This window comes from Taudactylus pleione, unplaced genomic scaffold, assembly GCF_031769625.1.
Source record: "Taudactylus pleione unplaced genomic scaffold, aTauple2 ptg000226l, whole genome shotgun sequence".
Classification (NCBI taxonomy): Eukaryota; Metazoa; Chordata; class Amphibia; order Anura; family Myobatrachidae; genus Taudactylus; species Taudactylus pleione.
The window spans coordinates 2,967,708-2,987,846 of record NW_028284628.1 but is presented as its reverse complement, the minus strand read 5'-3'; the positions used below and the strand labels follow the sequence as shown (position 1 = coordinate 2,987,846).

Here is a 20,139-nt window from a genome sequence, read left to right as displayed (position 1 = left end):
CCACTTGACAGATAATGGCTCCATACACTGGAAGTTTGTGGTTGTGTCTCAAGGCCCTGAGATCCACATCTGGTAGACCCCATCTGTCCACCAGACTTCTGGATATAGAGACCACTCTCCTGCATGCACGTCATGATGGCTTAGGAAATCCGCTTCCCAATTGAGAATTTTAGGGATGAACACTGCAGAGATGGCTGGGAGATGGCGTTCGGTCCATGTGAGAATGTGGGACACTTCTGCCATTGCTGTTTGACCTCGAGTGCCTCCCTGGTGATTGAAGTAGGCCACTGCCGTAACGTTGTTGTACTGTACTTGTACTGGCCTGCTCTGAAGGATATCCTGAGCCAAAGTGAGAGCTCTGTAGATGGCTCGTTCTAGGATGTTGATTGGTAAGACCGCCTCGGCCTGAGTCCAACGGCCCTGGAAGGAGTGCTGGCCGGTCACCTCGCCCCACCTGCGGAGGCTTGCGTCCGTGGTTAGGAGTACCCAGTCCGGGATCCAAAAGGGGCGCCCCTTGTTCAAGTGGGACGTCTGTAGCCACCAGGACAGAGACGAACGAATCTCTGGAAAGAGGCATATCATCTGTGATCTGAGCAGATGAGGCAGCTTGTTCCACCTGGAGAGGATCACGTGTTGTAGGGGCCTGGAGTGAAACAGAGCAAACTCCACCATGTCGAAGGTGGACATCATGGATCCCAGGGTCTTAATTGCAGAGTGAATTGACACTCAGTGACTGTGTAGTAGTCTGCGCACCTGGTGCTGTAATACCGAGATTTTGTCTGCCATTAGGAAGATTCTCTGAACTCTGAGTCCAGGAGGGCTCCCAGATGTACCATTCTTTGAGAAGGTATCAAGGAAAACTTTTTCCAGTTGAAGAACTCTGGGGAGCTGGCCAACAGCAAGAGGTCATCCAAATATGGGAGCAGGCTAATCCCTTGATGACAAAGATAGGCCACCATAACTGCCATGATCTTGGTAAAGACCCGAGGAGCCGTTGAAAGGAAAAAAGGCAGAGCATGAAATTGGTATTGTTGCTGTAGTATAGCAAATCGGATATATTGTTGATGAGAAGGCGCTATAGGTACATGTAGGTAAGCGTCCTGAATGTCCTGTGACACCATAAAGTCACAGGCTCCTTCGCCAGGATAAGAGTGGAGGGTTTCCATACGAAACCTGGGCACCCTGATAAACTTGATGAGAATAGGTCGATGAGACCCGTTGGGTTTCTGAACTAAGAAAAGGGTAGAATAATAGCCCTTCCTACGCTGTGCGGAGAGGACCGGAATTATTACTCCTGAGAGCAGTAATTACTGAATGGTCTTTTGGATCAGCAGGGCCTTGCTTGGGTCCGATAAAGGGCCTGTGCAAAAGAACTGCTGGGGGGTCATTTCAGGAAGAATAGGGCATATCCATGGGAGACCACTTCTCTTACCCAGGCGTCTGTTGTGGTCTGACGCCAGAACTGGGCGAATTGAAGAAGTCTACCTCCCACCCAGGGAGAGGCCCGCCTCGTCAGATTGAGGGCTTGTCCTCAGATTAAGTAGGTGGACGTCTAGTGGCCTATATCTGCTTGGTCCTAGGCTTGGAAGCCGTAATTGGTCCCTTTAAAAGGACTGGGTTTTAGCTTTTTCTTGAGGATGAAAAGACCAAAAGGATGACGTCCGAGGCTTTGCATTATATGCAGAGGTCAGGAACGCCATCTTGGAAGCTGCTAAGGTAGTCACAATTTTGTCCAATTCTGGACCAACCAGGATATCTCCTGAATAAGGCAGAGACTCCAAAGCCTTTTTAGAGTCCGCATCTGCCTTCCATGAGCGGAGCCAAACAATACGGGGGCTACTAAAGAACTGGCAGATGCCTTGGAGGTTAGGAGAGCCGTATCCATAGCTTCTTCACCCAAATAGGAGGCTGCATTTCTAATGTGGCTGCATCTCTAGGACAGCTGTTCCCTCGAAGCATCAGAGGGAAATGACTCTTCTAGGACCCCTGCCCAACTCTCAATGGCCTTAGCCACCCAGGCTGTAGCCCTAGCAAGGCGAGTAATAGCTCCTGTAAGAGAGTATATAAACTTTAGACAAGCTTCCATCCTTCTATCCATAGTCTCCTTCAAGGAGGTTACAGTATGAATAGGTAAGGAAGCATTCTTGACTAAACGTCATACGTGGGAATCCACTGCTGGAGTAACTTCCCATTTAGTGCAATCAGTAGCGGGAAGAGGGTAAAAGGAGCTTAAACGCTTAAGCAACTGAAATCTTTTAGTGGGCATATTCCACGCCTCACTCATATGGTCAGATAGCTGATCAGATGAGGAAATTCTGGTAAAATTACTTTTTGTCGTTTAAAAGCTGGCTGTTTTGCCTTAGGAGCAAGTTCTGTCTTTTCTATTTGAAGAATAGATTTTACAGCTCTCACAAGTGCAGGTATATTTAATTTAGAGGGGGGTTCCTCGTCTCCCGAGGGGGAGTCAGAGTGAGAGCGGTCTGCATCTTCTGCCTCCCCAGATGATAAATCAGAATCTGTTAGCTGGGTGGACTGGGAAGATAACACAGCACGCTTAGTAGATTTACTAGGTATGTGTCTCTCTTTTGCAGCATTTGCTGAAAGGCTGTAGAGGTATCCGCTAGAATCTGCACTGAGGTAGAAAGTACGTCTACTCATGGGGGAGGCAAAGTATTTGCAGGGAGTGCCTGCTGTGGCCATCCCATAGGGCAGGGATGGGGAACCTCAGGCCCGGGGGCCGTATAAGGCCCCTGGAATCATTTGGTCTGGCCCTCAGAGCTTTATTCTGCTAGCCTCATCTGGCTAGCCGGGTGCCTAGAATGGCACCCGCAGCCAGAATCTATGCAGTAGTGCCACCTGGAGCATCCTTAGGAAGCTTCAGAGGGACACACCGCTGCCCTTTCAGCTCCCCGCAGCATCCTCAAGATGCTCTGGGCATTGCTGTAATCACTGGCGATTGTGGCCCCGCCCCCATGTGACATCACACGGAGATGTCGTGGCCTGCACCGGCCCCGCAAATAATATTTTATAAATCAAAATGGCCCTCAGCAGAAAAAAGGTTCCCCACCCCTGCCATAGGGGGAGCTACCACAGGGACTTTTAGGTGGTCCACAAATTTTGCCTGCACCTGTGAAAAAGTAGCCCAGGGTGGGTCCTGAGGAGAGGACACCGGGGCTGATGGGCCCGGGGCAGTATAACAAGATGCACAAAGACCATCCTGAATGAGGTCCTCTGAAGTTAGGCCTGCTGAGCAGGACTTACAAGACATCAGAGTGGGGGGAACAGGCTGCTTGTCATTCTTGCCTCTGCCTGACATAGCTGCAAGAATAATGAAACACACAATCTGACACAGTGCAGAGAGCAACCCAGATGTATGTGTAATATGGCACAGTGTAGTGCGCAACAGCGATATGTAGTATGTGATAGCCCTAACAAATATATGGAGATGTGAGGTACAATGAACCCCTTATACCTTAGTATGTCCAGGCCCGCCAAGAGCCGCGGCGGGCGCGGGTAACAGGGGGCGTGGCCTAATTGTGGGAGGCGTGGCCACGCCCCCTTTGAGAAAAGAAAAATACCTGCGATATCACCGATTTTTCTGCAATATTATTGCATAGGCGATATTTTATCGCCGATTTTTCATGTAAAAATTGAGAAAACTTTTCTCCATTTTAAAATAGGGGGAAAATGTGCAAAACCCCTATTTTTGTGTAAAAATATGGGGATTTCTTACAGAACCCTTTGGACAGCCCCCCTAATGATACTTTAGCGATTTTTTTTCCCCCGTAAATTACGTACTTTGGTGAAAAACGACCGCTGAAATTTTGTTACATTTTTTTTTTTTTCCGTGAAAAATGCGTTTAATGTATTGGGTCTGGTATTTCGGAGAGCCATTTGGATGCATCAAGTGTTTTAAACATCGCACGTAAAAAAAAAAAACACCTGCGCCAGCCACGTGTGATGTATAAAACACTTGGCGCATCCTTATGGCCCTCTGAAATATCAGACCCAATACGTTATGCGTCTTTTTCACAGAAAAAAAAACAATTTGGACCGAAATTTCAGCGGACGTTTTTCAATAAAGTACGCTACTTACGATTTTTTTTTCCACTAAAGTATCATTAGGGTGGCTGTACAAAGGGTTCTGTAAGAAATCCCCACATTTTTACCCACAGATAGAGATTTTGCACATTTTTTTCGCCTACCCTAGGCTGGAGAAAAATTTTCTTCAGTTTTAGGCGAAAAACGTCCGTTTTCTCACCGTCGTTGGCGAAATCATCCGAAAATCGGCTGATCGCGAGTGATATATCGGTCAATTTGCAAACAACAGCGAAAACAGCCGATTTTGCCTCTAATTGAATACGGCCCTTAGTAACAAGCAGACAGTAGTGTACTGTCAGAATCAAAGCGGCACACTGCAGGCCTCCTGTCAGTGTCAGTCACAATGACTATTGGCAGGCCAGCAGCTGCGGGCCCCCTTTTCATAGGAGGGCAGAGCAGAGGCTTTAGCACCACTTACAATCTGTGCCTATCCTTCTCCCCTGCAGGCTAGAGATGGCCATCGACGATTCATAATAATAATCAATGGTTTATGGCTGATGTTGAATGCTTTTACCATTGATGGGAGACAACCAGATGGTGGGTGTGAGAGTTATCGCGGCAATGGCCGCACTTTACTCCAAGCAAAATTCTGTGAATTTGGGCGGTGAAGGGTGCAAGATGCCGATCCGTTGCCGGCGTTTTAACACCATTGCAACAGCAACTCACCCCCTTCACATTTAATTGGATTGACCCCTATGGCAATGATTCAATTAAACGTGAGTTGACATTGTATTGGTGTGAAAATGCCAACAGCCCGGCAACTCGCCCCTCTTGTGGCATGATTACACCAGACTCGTGCATTCCTGTATGCAGCCCTGTGGGGCTGCAAACAAAAATCTGTGCGTCCAGTGGTACTGTAAGCACGGCCTATAGCCGCAGTTACTTGCGCAAACAAATTGCTTCTAATTTAATTGACCCCAATGAGACAGCGGGGTAAAATCCCAAAACAATTCCCCTAAAGCCAACAATTATCTCTGAGCTGTTGGCCCCGGCCAGCACCCGTCAGGGAGGAGATGTGTGATACCAGTCAGCGAATGTTATCATATTAATCGCTTGCGAATTTTTGTTTATTTTTTAAACGGATGAGAACGCTGTTACTTTGCGATGTCTGTGACGTTCTGACAGGAATTAGAGCGAGCTAATATCTTTTACTCGCCTCCACACCGTTACGGGTAGGAATGGCCATCGACCATTGATGATTCATAATCACGATGGTTTATGGCCGATGTCTAAAGCTTTTGCCATCTATTAGGGAGAACCAGATGATTTCCCTCCATCAATGTCTAAGCATAACAGAATGTTTTTTGTTTTCTTTTATCAGGTGCCGGGAGTCGGAGCATAGCTCCGCCCCCGCCAGTCGTGAAGCACTGCCCCTAGGGTCTGATTGGCCCACGAGCCAGTCAGTCATAAAAACAGCGATGACCATAGGTTGGTGAAACCATCGATGGTCATACATTGAATAGTTTGTAGCTATCGATGGCTACTTGCTATTTTGACAATCGATGGTAACACCACCGATGGCCATCCCTAGTTACGGGTGAGGTAGTGTGTCCGACCCATCCTTGTACCAAAGAAGGATAGGCGGCATAGTTGCCAAGTCCGCTTATAACAAGCGGAATTGGGCTTGTTATTTTAGCAATTTGCTTGTTTTTTTTGAAAGTTGCTTGTTTTTGGGCTTATTTTTTTAAAGGTTGCTAGTTTTTGTTGTGTGCATTGCCGAGGCACCCCTGAAGGTAAGTAAATGTGTGTGTGTGTGTGTGTGTGTGTGTGTGAGGGAGGAGGGGAAGGCTGTGTCTGGGGAATAGAGGGCAGTAGCCAATGGACAGGGTGAAGTTGGAGGGGCAGCCATGAAGGAGAGGTAAACTAGATGACAGAAATGAGGCAGGTACATGGGGGGTAAGTTAAAATGACTGAGGCTGTTAAAAAGAGGGAATAATGGAATTAGACAGGTGACAGGGATGAAGGAGGTAAGGAATAGGGGTGAGAGAAATGCGGAGTAGAGTCAGGTAAAGGAAAGGTGGGTACACACTAGACTATATGTCGTCTGACCCTGCTGATTGGGCTGACATATCGTCCACATTGGCCAGTGTGTACCCGCTATGTGTTATCCTGCGCACTCCCGCGGGTCGTCCATTGGGGACGTTCTATGGGCCTGCATGTAGGGCCAATGGAACGACCCAGATGCAGACACCGGCATAGTGGATGGAGCCGGTGCCCGACACATCGGATGTTTGGTCACCACATCATGCAGTATGTATTGACCGCCTGATATATATTGCGTGGTCGGGCGTCGCATTGCTGGGTACACACATCGACAAGTGTGTACCCAGCTGAAGACTGGCAAGGGAATGAGGTATGAAAAGAGGGAGAAGTTAATATGGAGGCTGGTGTAGAGGGAGAAAAGCGCTATAGGCAGATAATAAGGCTGTGCATACACTAACATATTTAGAGAGGGGGAATAGAGGAAGCTAGGCAGGTAGAGAGTGAGGACAGAGACACCCCCATAAATTGGTTTTTTTAGGATTGGTTTAGGCTTGTTTTGGGCTTGCTTTTTACTTATAGGTTGCTTGTTTTCCATTTCAAAGTTGACAACACTGATAGGCGGTCGGTCCCCGCCCTGAGAGTCCCTGCTCCTCCTCCGGCTCTCAGGAGAAGGCGGGCACCCACAGGCTGCTGCTGTGCTTGGTCGGAGAGACGCCACGTTTTCCTCAGCTGACTACACTCCGGTCTCTCTCCGTGACGTTATCTCCCTGCCCCCTCTGTAACCGGACTGATCGTGAGGGGAATAATAAGGTAACGGCGAGGGCTCGGTCCTGGAGGAGGCGCCGCGCTACACCTCACCTCACGCGGCGGGTATGTAATAACGGTCCTCTACAGCGCGAGGATTCAAATCCCTCACGTGAACATCCGGTACTGAGTGATTGGTTAGCGACAATGCGGTTACCATGGCTACCGGCGCCGTGACAGCGTTATATAGGGCTCTGTGTCATGTGTGTGGAGAGAGAGAGAGGATGTGTTTTTGTCACTGTCAAAGGGAAGGATATATAATGTATAATATATATATATATATATATATATATAGGCTATTGGTGGGCAGACTAATTTGTTCTAGGCTGTTTATAGTGCGCAGCTGTTTGTTTACCTTGGGAGTGGGTAATGAGAGTAAGGGCACATTTTCATTCTTGATGTCTCCCAACTGTACTGACTCCGGTGGGACAGTCCCAATTTGGAGCACTGTCAAATGCAGGACACTGCCGTCCTTTTTTCGGCCCAGCAGTTGGGTAGGTAGCCCCTGCTCACTTACCTTGGCGCGTTCTGTGGTGGTTTAAGCGAGGTGAGGGGGTCAGTGCGGTGCGTTGGAAGCACTGGGTGCAGCTGCGAGACCATGGCTGCAGATGGCCGCTACAGATGTTGCATGGTGTGCACTGATACATTATTCTGATTGCTTTGGTGTATCTATAATGGGTGCAGGGTGTGCGGTGCACACAGGCTCCCTGGGTCTAGGGGGGGCCCGCACTGCACACCATGCACCCATATAATTAGAGTCCTGTTTTGGCCACTTCTGCAGACTTGAATCCCCGGGACGTTACACTGCAAGCTCCAATGGGTCAGGATTTAAATGAATGCTAAATTTGGTCTGTAGGCCGATCTAACAAGAATGTCACCACATTTGGTGGGGAGACTAATTAGGACATGAGAAGCAGGATTCTCTTGGAAAAAAAAAAAATTAGCGCAGAATGGCACTGATGGGGACCATATGGCGCTGTACAATGTGAAAATGGACAGACAAATGAATAACCTGGCTAAATTATAATGAAATATTTACCTTTTTATTGTGTAAGACTAATTATAACACATCAATAAAGCATTTAATATCAATTTAGTTTAGAACAGTAATTATGAACATTAGTATTTGCATTGTACGGTGCCATATTCCCCTTATTGGCAACTTTCTGAACTAAAAGCTTTTTTCCACAGCATCCTGCTACCTATGTCCTAATTAGTCTCCCTACCAAATTTGGTGACATTCTGCTTGCTAGATCGAGCTACAGATGGCTCTGAATAGGGGAAGTTTATTTATGGCTGCTCTGTATGTGACTTCTGAGCACAATTTTATGAACTGATTTTGAACTAGTTTTGTTATATGGAGGTTTAACATTTTTAGTTTTATACCTTTCCTACACATATGGAATCACACCTAGTCTGTAGTCATATACTACACAAAATTAATGTTCCCTAATTCAAATTGTTATACATGGTACAACTATACATCTTACTTTAATATTCCCTGTTATAACAGCCAAAAGTTGGCTGTTGAAAACCCAGGCACACAATTATTGTTGTCATCTGATGTATTGTAAATGCATAACTGACATTAATGGCAGTTATCCTCACTTACAGATCACATTGATGTGGTTGGTCAATTAATGTGGAAACAGATAGGCCTATGTATATAATAATACAGGATGGACTACCCTGTCTCAGTCATGCGCAGTGGGAGCCAGGGATCATGTCCACGGCTTGCTCCCTCTGCCGCAACGTACAAACGGGGCAAGTTAGTGGTCAGGGATGAGCGGAAAATCCTGCATTGCGGTCACACAGAGTAAGTTTAACAGCCGTCCGTTGGTAGGGGGACCTGGTGTACAAGGGGTTCATATTACTAATATTTAATAATTGCACACAACCAAGGACCATGTTGCCCTAGAATGATACTTCTATTGCATGTACTTCTATTTGACTATTTATTAAAGTCTGTTCTTGTTTTTTAGGTCACCTTATTTAACCCACTGTTCAGTTTCATCGTCTTAGTCGCACACTAAGTAAAATGTTTTGGGAGGGGATGCAAGAGTATGTGGAGTTGAGTCAGGAGATTGTCAAGGTCATGGTGTCGGACAATGCCGCTGTCACACTGAAGAAGAGCCTGGACTGGCAGGAAACCATAATCGACTCGCTTGTAGAGACTGAAAACCAGGCCTCGCAGCTCATCAGAGGTGCGTATGCTGTGACCCTAGTTGTGCTTTACATTGTGTTTAGTATAGGAATAGCGGTCCTAGCATTTCATTTCATTTTCTTTTGTTTTTACGTTTTTAGAATTTTTGTCTGTGGAAGAAGAAGTAGCAGAAAAACTGCTTGAAACGGAAGAAACCATGCAGGAGGCGTCGTCCAGGCTCAGGCAGATTGATCAGGAGCTGCAGGAGGTGGCCAAGAAGAATGCATCCTTAGAAAGTAGCATTAAATATCCTTTATGACGGACCGTGTACACAGATTAGTGTTTATTATTTGTAATTGCCTAAGATCCATTGTCTGCTACAGTTAGCTGAATTTCAAAATAATCCAAAAAGTGAGAGCTACACACCAGTATTTGGTAGTTTCAATAACTCTGCCCACGTCTTTTTGTGCAAAGTGGAGTGACGTTGCTTTGTGCATTCACAAAATAATTGTTTTGACCATTTAAAATATGATTAGTATTAATTGGATTTTTAGTTGCCTTGCTCAAATATACGGTGTTCTCATTGGTATGTATGTGCTGTCATCAGATGCCTCCAGCCATTTGGTCCAATGGCCTAACAACTGGACCTGGGCAACTTGTACCAAGCTGACTAAAATCCACATCCAGCACCTACACTTCCTGCCTAAGGCACCAGCCCCTTTGTGCCTCTTTTTTGACAAAGCTGAAGTTGACCGATAACTAATAGCGGTCAGAAAATGACCACTGTAATAGTGTTCACTCTAGGTTCGGCGCCGAACCTAGAGAAATGGCACATCTGGGCGCATGCGCCTGGCATCCATTTACCGGCTGTGAACGCTACACCGCAGTTGGGGACAGCACCCATAGGCTGTTTCAGCGGGGCGCCGTGCCGGAGGGCAGGGTGCTTTTTGCCCATTAGAAGAAGGGCGGGGTGTGGTATGCCGCTAAAGCAGCCTAGTTCGGACGCTACTATAGTCCTTCTTTTTTTTTTTTTTTTTTTTTTAAGGTGAACTCTGCTAAATGCAGTGTAAGTACACATGTTCCGCCACGGCTTACAGGGATCTAGCAGCAACGTAACATTTAGATATAGTAGCCTAATATTGTGCATCTTCCCGCACACCCCTCTGTTTCTGCATTGTCCCTACGTCGTATTTTACTACTTGCCTGGCTTGGTAGCATCCATTCATTATCTGATCTGGTCGCAAACAATATGGCCAGTCAGATACACAGTGTGGGTCGGCTGCAGGAAGAGAATCTTCCTGCTGCTGCTGTTCTCAGAGGGACCTTCCGGTCTCTCTGCTTCCCTGCACCCTCCCCCAGTGTCTGCCGTGCTACCGATCATTGCTGATTGGTCAGCACAGCCGGACCCCACCCAGCGGCTGCAGAGATTAGCAGCAGGTGGGAAAAAGTAAATTGGCCCTCTAGAGTGTACCTGGTGGCTGAGACGCATGGAAAAGGAACGTGGCCATCCGATGTTCCAATGTTTTAAAAATTTATTTTTTACAAGTATTTAAAAAAAAAATAAAAAAAATTATTAAAGCATTTTGGATAAGTTGAAATACATGTTCTTCACCTAATTCATTCAAACTTCTGAGTGGTTGTTAGAAAACCAATTTGTCAGTTAAGTGATTAATTGTCCTTGTACAGTAAATACTCATTTTGATTGTCATAGTTTCTTTGGACAATCCCTGACCTTTCCATCTGAGCTTTTTAGATTTTGTAGTATTGTAGTCTTTTCCTGAACGTCCGTACATTCCTGAAAAAGGACCTGGATGAAGTGAAGCTCCTGGAGGAGGAGATTGCGGAGGTGGAGAAAGAAGCTGCAGAGGACACAACTGTGGTCATTCCCTCAGCGCTGTGAGTATTGTTACTATTACAGTGCATCTATTTTCTACACACAGTGCAGAGCTCGACCAATGTTCACATCCGCTCACTATGGTCATTAAAGGGGCAAGGAAGAAAAGTGGTTGCAAAAAGCTAAAGCTCATATTAAAATAGGAATGTTTCCGTAGTATGGCTGAGTTACTTCTGGTGGCCAGTATACAACGCAACCCCCCCAGAGCTAGTATACAATACATACCTTGATCTCATAGTTAGTGTATAATCAGACCCTGATCCGGCTGTTGTATAATACAGATCCTGATGTAATGGTTATTGTATAGCGTAGACTTGTGAATCGATAAAACTGCAGGAATGTCATGTTAGCCCATAGCATTGGCTGTCTCCATTGTCCTGGGAACTGACTGAGCCATGTTCTCTGCAGAGATTGGCTATTTGTGGTAAAGAGATTACATTGATGGTGTAACTGGGAGCATTCACTGATTTATTTTGTGCATCTTGTTTACAACCCTTCACTCACAGTATACACCCTTCAGTAGTTACCCTCACACATATCTGTTGTCTGATGCCCAGAGACGGGGGATACTTCTGTATAAGGGTGTAGCCACTTTCAGGTGAGAGAACAGCAATTATCATTGACTTTAATGAGAATAGCCAGGATACTCACATAGAAGAGTTATTTAAGGCTGTTACATTTAACTAATTGTATATGGAAGCAAAGTTAAATCCCCTCCTAAAACCAAAGTAAAAAACATCTTAACAAAACCTTAGACATGTGGAGCGCCAGAATAAACAAATGCGATATAACATTGTCACAGACTTCGTCTGTGGATTTTGAGATGGGATATAGGTAGAATATAATGTTGATTTCGTTTTATATCTTGTATTTGACATGTGGGGTGCCAGGTACGGAGGATTTCCTGTATGACTGTAAGTATATATACACTACTGTGGGCTTGCGTTCCAGGGCTGACGCGCAAACCTAGCAAAAATCACGTGGTTGGTGATTGCACTCCACGTTTGACACGCTGCTATAGCCTGACGTATACTAGGATGACAGGACTGATCGGCGCCGGACAGGAAGGGTCTGACGTATGCGATCTCTGTGAGGTCAGGTTCAGGTAATACTGCTGCACCTATCATTTGTTTATTCTGGTGCTCCACATGTCTAAGGTTTTGTCGAGATTTTTTTGCCTTTGCTTTTAGGAGGGGATTTATCTTTGCTTCCATACATAATTGGGAAGCGATCAGTGGCATGAAGGGATTACTGATCATGTGTGTTGTTTTTTATGGGTGTGTCTTTTTTTTTTTTTTTTTTTTGATACTCATGGGTATAAGTATTGGGATAGGGACACTATTGATGTTATCTTGATAAAAGTCCCAACGGGGACTGAAACGTTAATACTATGGGCTGATGTTTTCTGAATAAACTACTCCTGCTGATTCAATGATAAGACTGGTGAGTGCACCTTCATTTTGGAGATGTGTATATATAAATACGTTTTTAATTCGTTAATATTTATGTAAATTTAGAAGAAGAAAAACTTGAACAATTTTGGAGTCCTTTTTGGAAACAATATTAGCCAGTTAAGTGGTTAATAGTGATTGACTCCAGTTTAGGAACTGAAATATAGTATATATTTTTTTAATTTACGAATACATATTTAATAGTTGTGGCCACATTTTATTGTATAAGTGGTTAATGGTACTGTAAACAATGCTTTATTTATTTTTACTTATTTGATGTACACCTGCAAGACGCAGTGACTTAGCAACTTCTGATTTTGAGAGTTCATGTAACACCGCTTCTGTAGTAATTACAATTGTGGTTACAGTCCTTTAGTTTATGTATTCCCCATTTAGTGTAGGTGACCCCTTACCTTTCCAGTAGTGAATACAAGGTAAAGTTATGTATGTATTTAGGCCTTTAACACAGTCAAACCTTATTTTTTTACTATACTATTCTTCCCTTTTTTTTTCTTTCACTAAAGTCTATTTTGCTGCTTTTATTAGAGCCTGTATAATTGTTTCTTTAGCAGTTGTTAGTATGTAGCATGTTTAGTTTGTGTTAGTATGCAGTAGATACACTTAGGTTCTTACAGTTGTATTAGGGACCACACACTATCCTTTTTTTTAATAGAATATACTAAAATGTAACTTTTTATCTAACTGTTCATAGTTTCTCTTGTCTACTTGTGTCTAATACATTACCTATTTGTTTTCTTCTGACTGACTGTCTCTATATTTGCTCTATACAGCACTCTTAGGACACCTGCCAGTTTGTAGTTATTATCCTGGCTGTCGGGATACCGGTGCTCAGAATGCCAGCGCCGGATCCCGACAACAGTCAGAATCCCGGCGCTGGCATCCCGACAGTAAGTATTGGGGTTAGGGGGAGGGTTAGGGACTAGGAGATAAGGGTTAGGTTTAAGCTGCGGGGTGGGGTAGGTGAACTAGAGTATACTTGCCGCCTCCTGTCGGGATTGTGACTGCTGGGATCCCAAGCACTGGCATCCCGTACCCAACCCCCTTAGAGAACCACATTGACTTTCTCCTCCTTTTGCTCTTACCAACATATCTGCCACATAGTTTGGTTTTGTTTAATGATACATACGTAGATTATTCTACAGGTCCTGCACGCCACCTATGTTAAAAAAAAATATAAAAATCTCTAGCGGTTGCGTGAACCCTATCCCATTCCCTCCTGCACTCTGTGTTCAGATTCCAGCGCACTTATCCTCTGTCATTAGCACTTGGTGGCGGCTACAGGAGAGTGATTGGATGCAATGATCTGTTTTTGTTTTTTTTACAGGTATATGGCAAAACTTTTCCACTCTGTAACGAAGATTGACTGGGATTACAGTTGTGACCCAACACTCATCAAAGGCAGTATCCTTTCCTTGGACGCAGGTCACCTGTCGTGCTTGTTTATTGCGACAAGGCTGTTGCTGCAACTTGTTACCCCTACGGCTCAGCTGCTAATACTTTAAAGCCAATGAAGCTGCGGATCCCAAGTACTACAGACCAGATGGTGTTGTGAACACTAGTCTGAAAATGACCCAAGGCTTGATCCGCTTTGGGTCACTATTCTAATTGCAGCTGCGATTATGCACGCAGCTCTCCTGCGAAAATATGCTAATGATTGCAATCGCAAAGCCAGCATAGAGACGCCCAGTACCGATATCTCACATCCATAAGACCTAGCCTGCCTGCATATACATTGGTAACATCGGCCCATCACGCACAATTACAGCAGCCCTGACCTGTAAACGGCGTTCAAACAGACTGGTACGTCTGCGTTTCTCTGACCACTCCTCTGTCACCACCCACAAATGCTGACGTCCCGTCACTCACTCTGCGATGGCTTTCTTTCTGTGTATGTGATCACAGAGCGTTCGCAATGCTAACTCACATACTGTGATGCGTGCGCTGTACGCACCATCGGCCGATCTGCGTGCACTATTGCAGTTGCGATTCGTAATGAGTCGGGCCTGCAGTCCATGGTTGGGCTCTGCAGTTTAAAAAAAGTGCAAGGAATAAAAGGACAGAAGACCTGTATGGACTATAGGACGGAATGTAGTCAGGAAGCCGACTGTCTAAATGCCAACCGCCGGCTTCCCAACTGTATTCCCGGCAAGGTTCTAATGACAGGCGTCGAAATACTGATGCCTGTCATTAAACCTTCGCCGGGAGCCCGGCATCCCAATCGAAGGTAAGCCAGGCGCGGACAGCCGCGGGGGAAGGGTAAGGTTTTAGGGCCCCCAACCCCCGGGAGACTTAGGTTTAGGCTGCGGGGAAGGAGGGGGTTAGGTCTAGGCACTTGGAGGGGAGGTTAGGGTTAGGCACCCCTAAAGGAAGGTTAGGGTAGGGAATTAGGTTAGCGATACTTCCTAATTAGCAGTCGGCATCTTCACCTCTGCCAGGCTTCCACTGTCGGGATTTGAACTGCCGGCCATGCTGCTGGCGTTAATACCTACTACACACTATAGGACATAGCTCTGTATTATAGACAGAAGCTCCTCTCCTTAGGGGGGTTAACTCTAGAGACTTTTTTTTTTTCTTGCAAAGGAAAGCTTAGAGGGCAGGGTACTGGGATTATGTGTACTGTTTTCTAGCTTTCTAGAAAAATAGGGACAGCTGTCTGAACTGTATTATTAGCCTTTATTTATGATATGCCACAAATTTCTGCAGCGCCGTACATAGCAGAGATACAAAACCGGGTAAGCGCATGACATATTTACATAATTTCAATTTAGGATATAATTCTAGCATATACCATTTGGCTGGGATAGTGGATCTAAGGGAAGTGATGAGACAAGTTGTAGGAGGGCCATGCTCACATGAGCTTACATTTTAAAAGGGAATTGGAAGGAGTTGGGTTATTGGGTGTGAAAGAGAGAGGTGGTAATCAATGGGGAGGAAAGGCCGTGGTCACTGGATGGCCAGGAAGATGTGGATTTAAATATGGTTGGAGATGTAGGGGAGAGAAGAGAGGTAAAGGTCTTTGTAGGTGCAGTGTTTTAAATAGCCTGAAAGATCAGTCTAGCAGCAGCGATAAGGAGGGACTGAAGAGGGGAGAGTCGTTTTAGGGAGGAAGACCAGAGAGAAGATTATTTTTTTGTCGAGCGAAAGAGATGGGGAGGGGTGGAAATAAAAGACGGGTGGAAGGGACTTTTTTGCATTAGTCAGATCAGTTTATAGCTCTACATATGTTTTCCTCTTTGTCACATGAATACTGTTCCAGGGCTAAATGTTTTCACCTACTCTAGGTGCCAGTGTAAATGACCAGAGAAAAGTTAGATCCTCATGCCTGTTGCTCTGCCCATGAGAAGATTTGGGACTCGTGTCAGCAGTGCCGCCTTTCTGGTGAAGGTGGTGCATGAACCAGTTTGGGACAGATATTTGGCTCAATCAATTGCAATGGCAATGAGAGAGGAGCATTTCCAAGATTATGGTGAGTCAGACAGCAGCATTTCCAGAGGGTCATCCGTTCTGGGTGCATCTTTACCTGCTGGACATCCATCTTGGGCTAAAGCTTTAGGGAAACTTTAGCGGTTTCAGGAGTCTCTGAAAAATGCAAACAAAACCCGGTAGATCATGTATGGGGGTTTTATTTTTATTCTTTCTCAGATTCTGACCTGTCCTTTTAGAAGGAGGGAAAGATCCAAGGAGACTGTTTGTTATACAGAAGAGACAGTGAGTGGCCATGGTATTGACATCCAGTACCTGCAGTCAGTCAGATTTTGGATTTAGCACATTGTGAGGATCCTCATTCTTCCTCTGGGAATATCTTCAGAAAGATACTCCATCAGGGGGGCACAAGGAGTTCCCTCATGATGAGGGAGTCTTTCAGGATTTTAATTTGATTCAATCGTTTATCCCAGCAATTACCAGGGCATTCATTCTGGGAGTGGAGAATTGGCAGTGGAATTTTCTAAGTCATAACTGAATTCCTACAGTAGAGTATTCTCTCCATTCGGAAGTGTTCAGTCTCTCGATGGAGCGTTGCAGTCAACCAGGGATAGATGTGATGGTTTCCAGGAACACTAACAGGGTAACCTTTTGTGCTAGGTTCAGGGACCTGTCTGCATCCCCTTGATGGTTTAATGGTATTGTCAGCTGATTTATGATCTCTTGGTTTCTCACAAAGTAAACAGGTGCCAGTAATGCTTGTTGCACCTGATTGGCCAAGGAGAGTTTCGTAATCATATGTACTAAGGCTGGCAGTAAATTCCGGGTGGCGCCTTTCTCTGAGGAAAGATCTGCTGGCCAAGGGTCCTTTTCCGCATCTGAATCTTCGTCTGGCTTTCACAACAAGGCTATTGAAGTCCGGAATAGAGGTTTTCAAAAGATGTCATTCAACCATGATCCTAGCTAGAAAGCAGGTTCACATATTTATCACAGTCTGTCAAGTAAGTGGTAGCTTACTCTTCCTCCTTCCAAATGCCTCATTCTCTTGTTTTTACAGCCTCTCTGCTCATTTAAAGGTGCAGGTATCTGCTTTATTCAAAAGAAATTGTCTTTACTTCAGGAGGTTCTGACTTTTAGGTTTGTGTTTTCTGATATTGAAGAGGTCTTTCCTAGCTATTGGCTCGGTTAGACAGGGTCCTGCATTAGAAACATTTGTGTTAACTTGTCCTCCTTTTCTACATGCTCACAATGATTGGCAAGGGCATATTAAGAGAGTAAAGGAGGCTTGTTTGTTGACTCCTTGTGGGTCCCCTCCTTATGCTGGCCATACACGCTACAATTATCGGGGTGATCCGCCTGATATCGGCGGATCGCCCCGATAATTGTAGCGTGTGGGGGGGCGACCGAGGGTTAAATATTGCTCGGTCGGGCATGCCGGACTGTCCAGCATGCCCGTCCGATGCGATATTTCCCGGTAAACTGTCGGCCGCATCGGGCAGTGTATGCCCAGCCGCGGCCGACAGACAAACATTTCCTGTGTTCCTTCCTACAGAAGGAACAGGGAAATGTCTGCCCCGGGGGCGGAGCGCAGATGTCTGCCGAATACACTGTGAGAGAAATCTCACAGTGTATGGCGGCGACATCTGCGGCTGGCAGCCGGCCAGATAAAATGTCTGTCGGTCTGACTGGCATGTTATCTGGCCGTGTATGCCCAGCATTACTAATAGGCCACGCAGGTGAGTAGACTCTGGCACAGACTGAGGATTATATAGTGGAGGGATCAGGGTTCCCAACAGCACAGAGGACTGATATGAGAAGGGGGATAGACGCAGCAGGAAGCCACAAACTGAGAGCAGGGTCCCCAACAGCACAGGATAGTGAACTGAGGGGGACAATAGAGGCAGCAGGAAGCCGCAGACTGAGAGTTATATAGTAGAAGGAGCAGGCTGCCCAACAGCGGAGAATAGAGGCAGCAGGAAGTCACAAACCTGAGAGTTATAAAGATGAAAAAGCAGAATCAGTCGGCAGCACAGAGCAGTTATGTACTTTTGTCACGATGACCATGTCAAACAGATTTTGCATGTTTGTATGTGTTGGGTACAGGATCCAGACGGTCAGAATAGAGACGGCGGCATTCCGACGGTCAGAATAGAGACGGCGGCATTCCGACGGTCAGAATTAGAGACGGCGGCATTCCGACGGTCAGAATTCTGACTGCTTTTGGTAAAAAACTTGACCCAAATCCTAACCCATGTCTCCGCTGCCTAACCCACAATTTTTTTTGAACTACAAACTATTTTTGCATATTCCCTTAATGAAAATTGTTGAGTTGGTCAGTCTGACTAAACTACAAACGTGAACGTGCATGAACGATAATCGTTCATCTTTGTAACTTAAAAAGTGAACTATTTTTTCAACGATTGAACGATATCGTTAACGATAATCGTTCAAAAAAATCCTTGTGTGTGTTTATGCACCTTTACTCTCGGGAAGCCGCTGTCGCTATTGTGACCATCTGCATTCTGACAGTTGGAATCCTGACTACATCCAGTTTATATAAATCTACAAAACAATACAATAGGAATAATGCTACATTTAATTTACTCAGTCTTCTGTACTATTTCCCTAACTGGAACTAATCTTCAGTCCACTATGGAGGAGATATTGCTCAGCCGATCAGCATTGACAGCACCCAACACTCAAAAAGCTTCATCTGCAACTATCTGTGGAGCCTCTTATCCACGGAATGGTGACTGCGCCTCCAGTTTTATTACCTATGTTTTATATCTAATCTTTATTTATTGAACACAGCAAGCAATATAAACCAGTTTTATGTACTTTTCCAATAAATGTAGTTATGTGGATATCCTGGTTTTCGCTCTTATTTTTGGGAAATATATATATATATATATATATGCACATATTATAATAATGTACATCTATAGTCTGAGTGGAAGCATCTTCTCATTACTATTAGCACAGGTGGTGGTACAGTTTAATCCTTGAGACGTTTGAGTACAACAGGCTGTGGGTGCATTCGTAGTATATACTCCCCGAAGATCTTTAAGGTGACCCTGTAGCTCTGACTAGATGGTAAAGGACTATTTTATAAAAATCCTGTCGTTTGTCAATTCTGTAGGGATGCAGTCATACGGTCGACATAATAAATGCCGACATTTGTGTTTGAATTTAATGTGGGTCTAATCCTATGTCGACATTCTGGCCATGTTGACATGTCATCAGTGTCGATATGCTGGATGTTGACATAATATACTCTGGAACTCAGAATTGCTGTAAAATTGGGTCTAGTCTAGGGATGACCATGTAACTTCCATTGTTACACCAATCTTTAATAGAGTAGTTAATTTCCATTTGACCTAGATAAAAGCATTTGCAGCATTAGTTTAACTGTTTCAGGAGTTTTCTCTAAAATGTTTAAAAATCCAGAACTCAGGGCCAGCCGGTATTTATTTTTTCCCATCATATCTCTTATCACCTCCGTATAAAATCCTGCAAGCTCAGGGCATCCCCACCATATGTTTAAGGATTGCCCGCTGTTTGCTTATATCGCCAGCTTGTATGTGGTAAGTCTGGAAACATTTTCCTTTTGTATTGTGTTTCTATTATTGTTACATTTTGTGAGCAAACATGGGTTTAATTTAAAAATATTTATCAGTTTCAATTCTCCTTGGCTCTAGGCCCTGATGAATTTAGGTAATGAGGCAAAAATATTTAGTAGAAGTAATTTATATATATATATATATATATATATATATATATATATATATATAATGTGAAATGGGATGCTTAGAGGGATCATGGGTTATGCATAGTAATTCACAGGTTAACAAGTTATTCCCTTTCTTTCAAAACAGGGCTACCATTGGGTTACAGCAGCCGCGCAGTAGCTAGGATTTATGAGTTGGCAATTTTGTACTGTAGTTTACAGTTTCAACTGCTACAAGGACTTTGGGAAACATTTCCATAGGTCAGACAGTGTGTAGCTGTTATTTTATATTGTTTTTTTTTTTTACTTTTATTCCGAGTCTTCGCAGCTTGCCTTAACTTCTGTTTGGAAATGTATATTTTCTATGACTGAAGCCAGTTTTGGTCTACACACTCCACGGTACACTAAAGCAATGGGGATACCTCATCACTACATCTTCGTGCAGTTCATAGTAGGAACATGAGAGCTAGCTGAGGACCTATCCAATATACATGTAGCTCCCATTGTATTGTACCCAGTAGCTCCTTGATTGGCTTTACTGTAGAAAAGCAGATCTTACCAAATTCATGTTTCCTGACATTCCTGTTAGGCT

At 44.7% G+C, this 20,139-nt stretch overlaps 1 protein-coding gene across 2 annotated transcripts; it reads left to right on the top strand.

Moving 5' to 3' along the window:
• Positions 1–6,700: 6,700 nt before the first annotated feature.
• Positions 6,701–18,674, top strand: SPC24 (SPC24 component of NDC80 kinetochore complex). Of its 2 annotated transcripts, none has more exons than XM_088479141.1 (6): positions 6,701–6,894; positions 8,871–9,092; positions 9,193–9,339; positions 10,825–10,927; positions 13,722–13,798; positions 18,467–18,674. In XM_088479141.1, the coding sequence occupies exons 2-6, from the start codon at positions 8,927–8,929 to the stop codon at positions 18,571–18,573; spliced, it is 600 nt and encodes a 199-aa protein (XP_088335267.1). In that variant the 5' UTR covers positions 6,701–6,894; positions 8,871–8,926; the 3' UTR covers positions 18,574–18,674. The 2 variants fall into 2 exon arrangements, with proteins under 2 accessions (XP_088335267.1, XP_088335266.1); XM_088479140.1 differs by having other exon boundaries at positions 6,702–6,954.
• Positions 18,675–20,139: the final 1,465 nt, after the last annotated feature.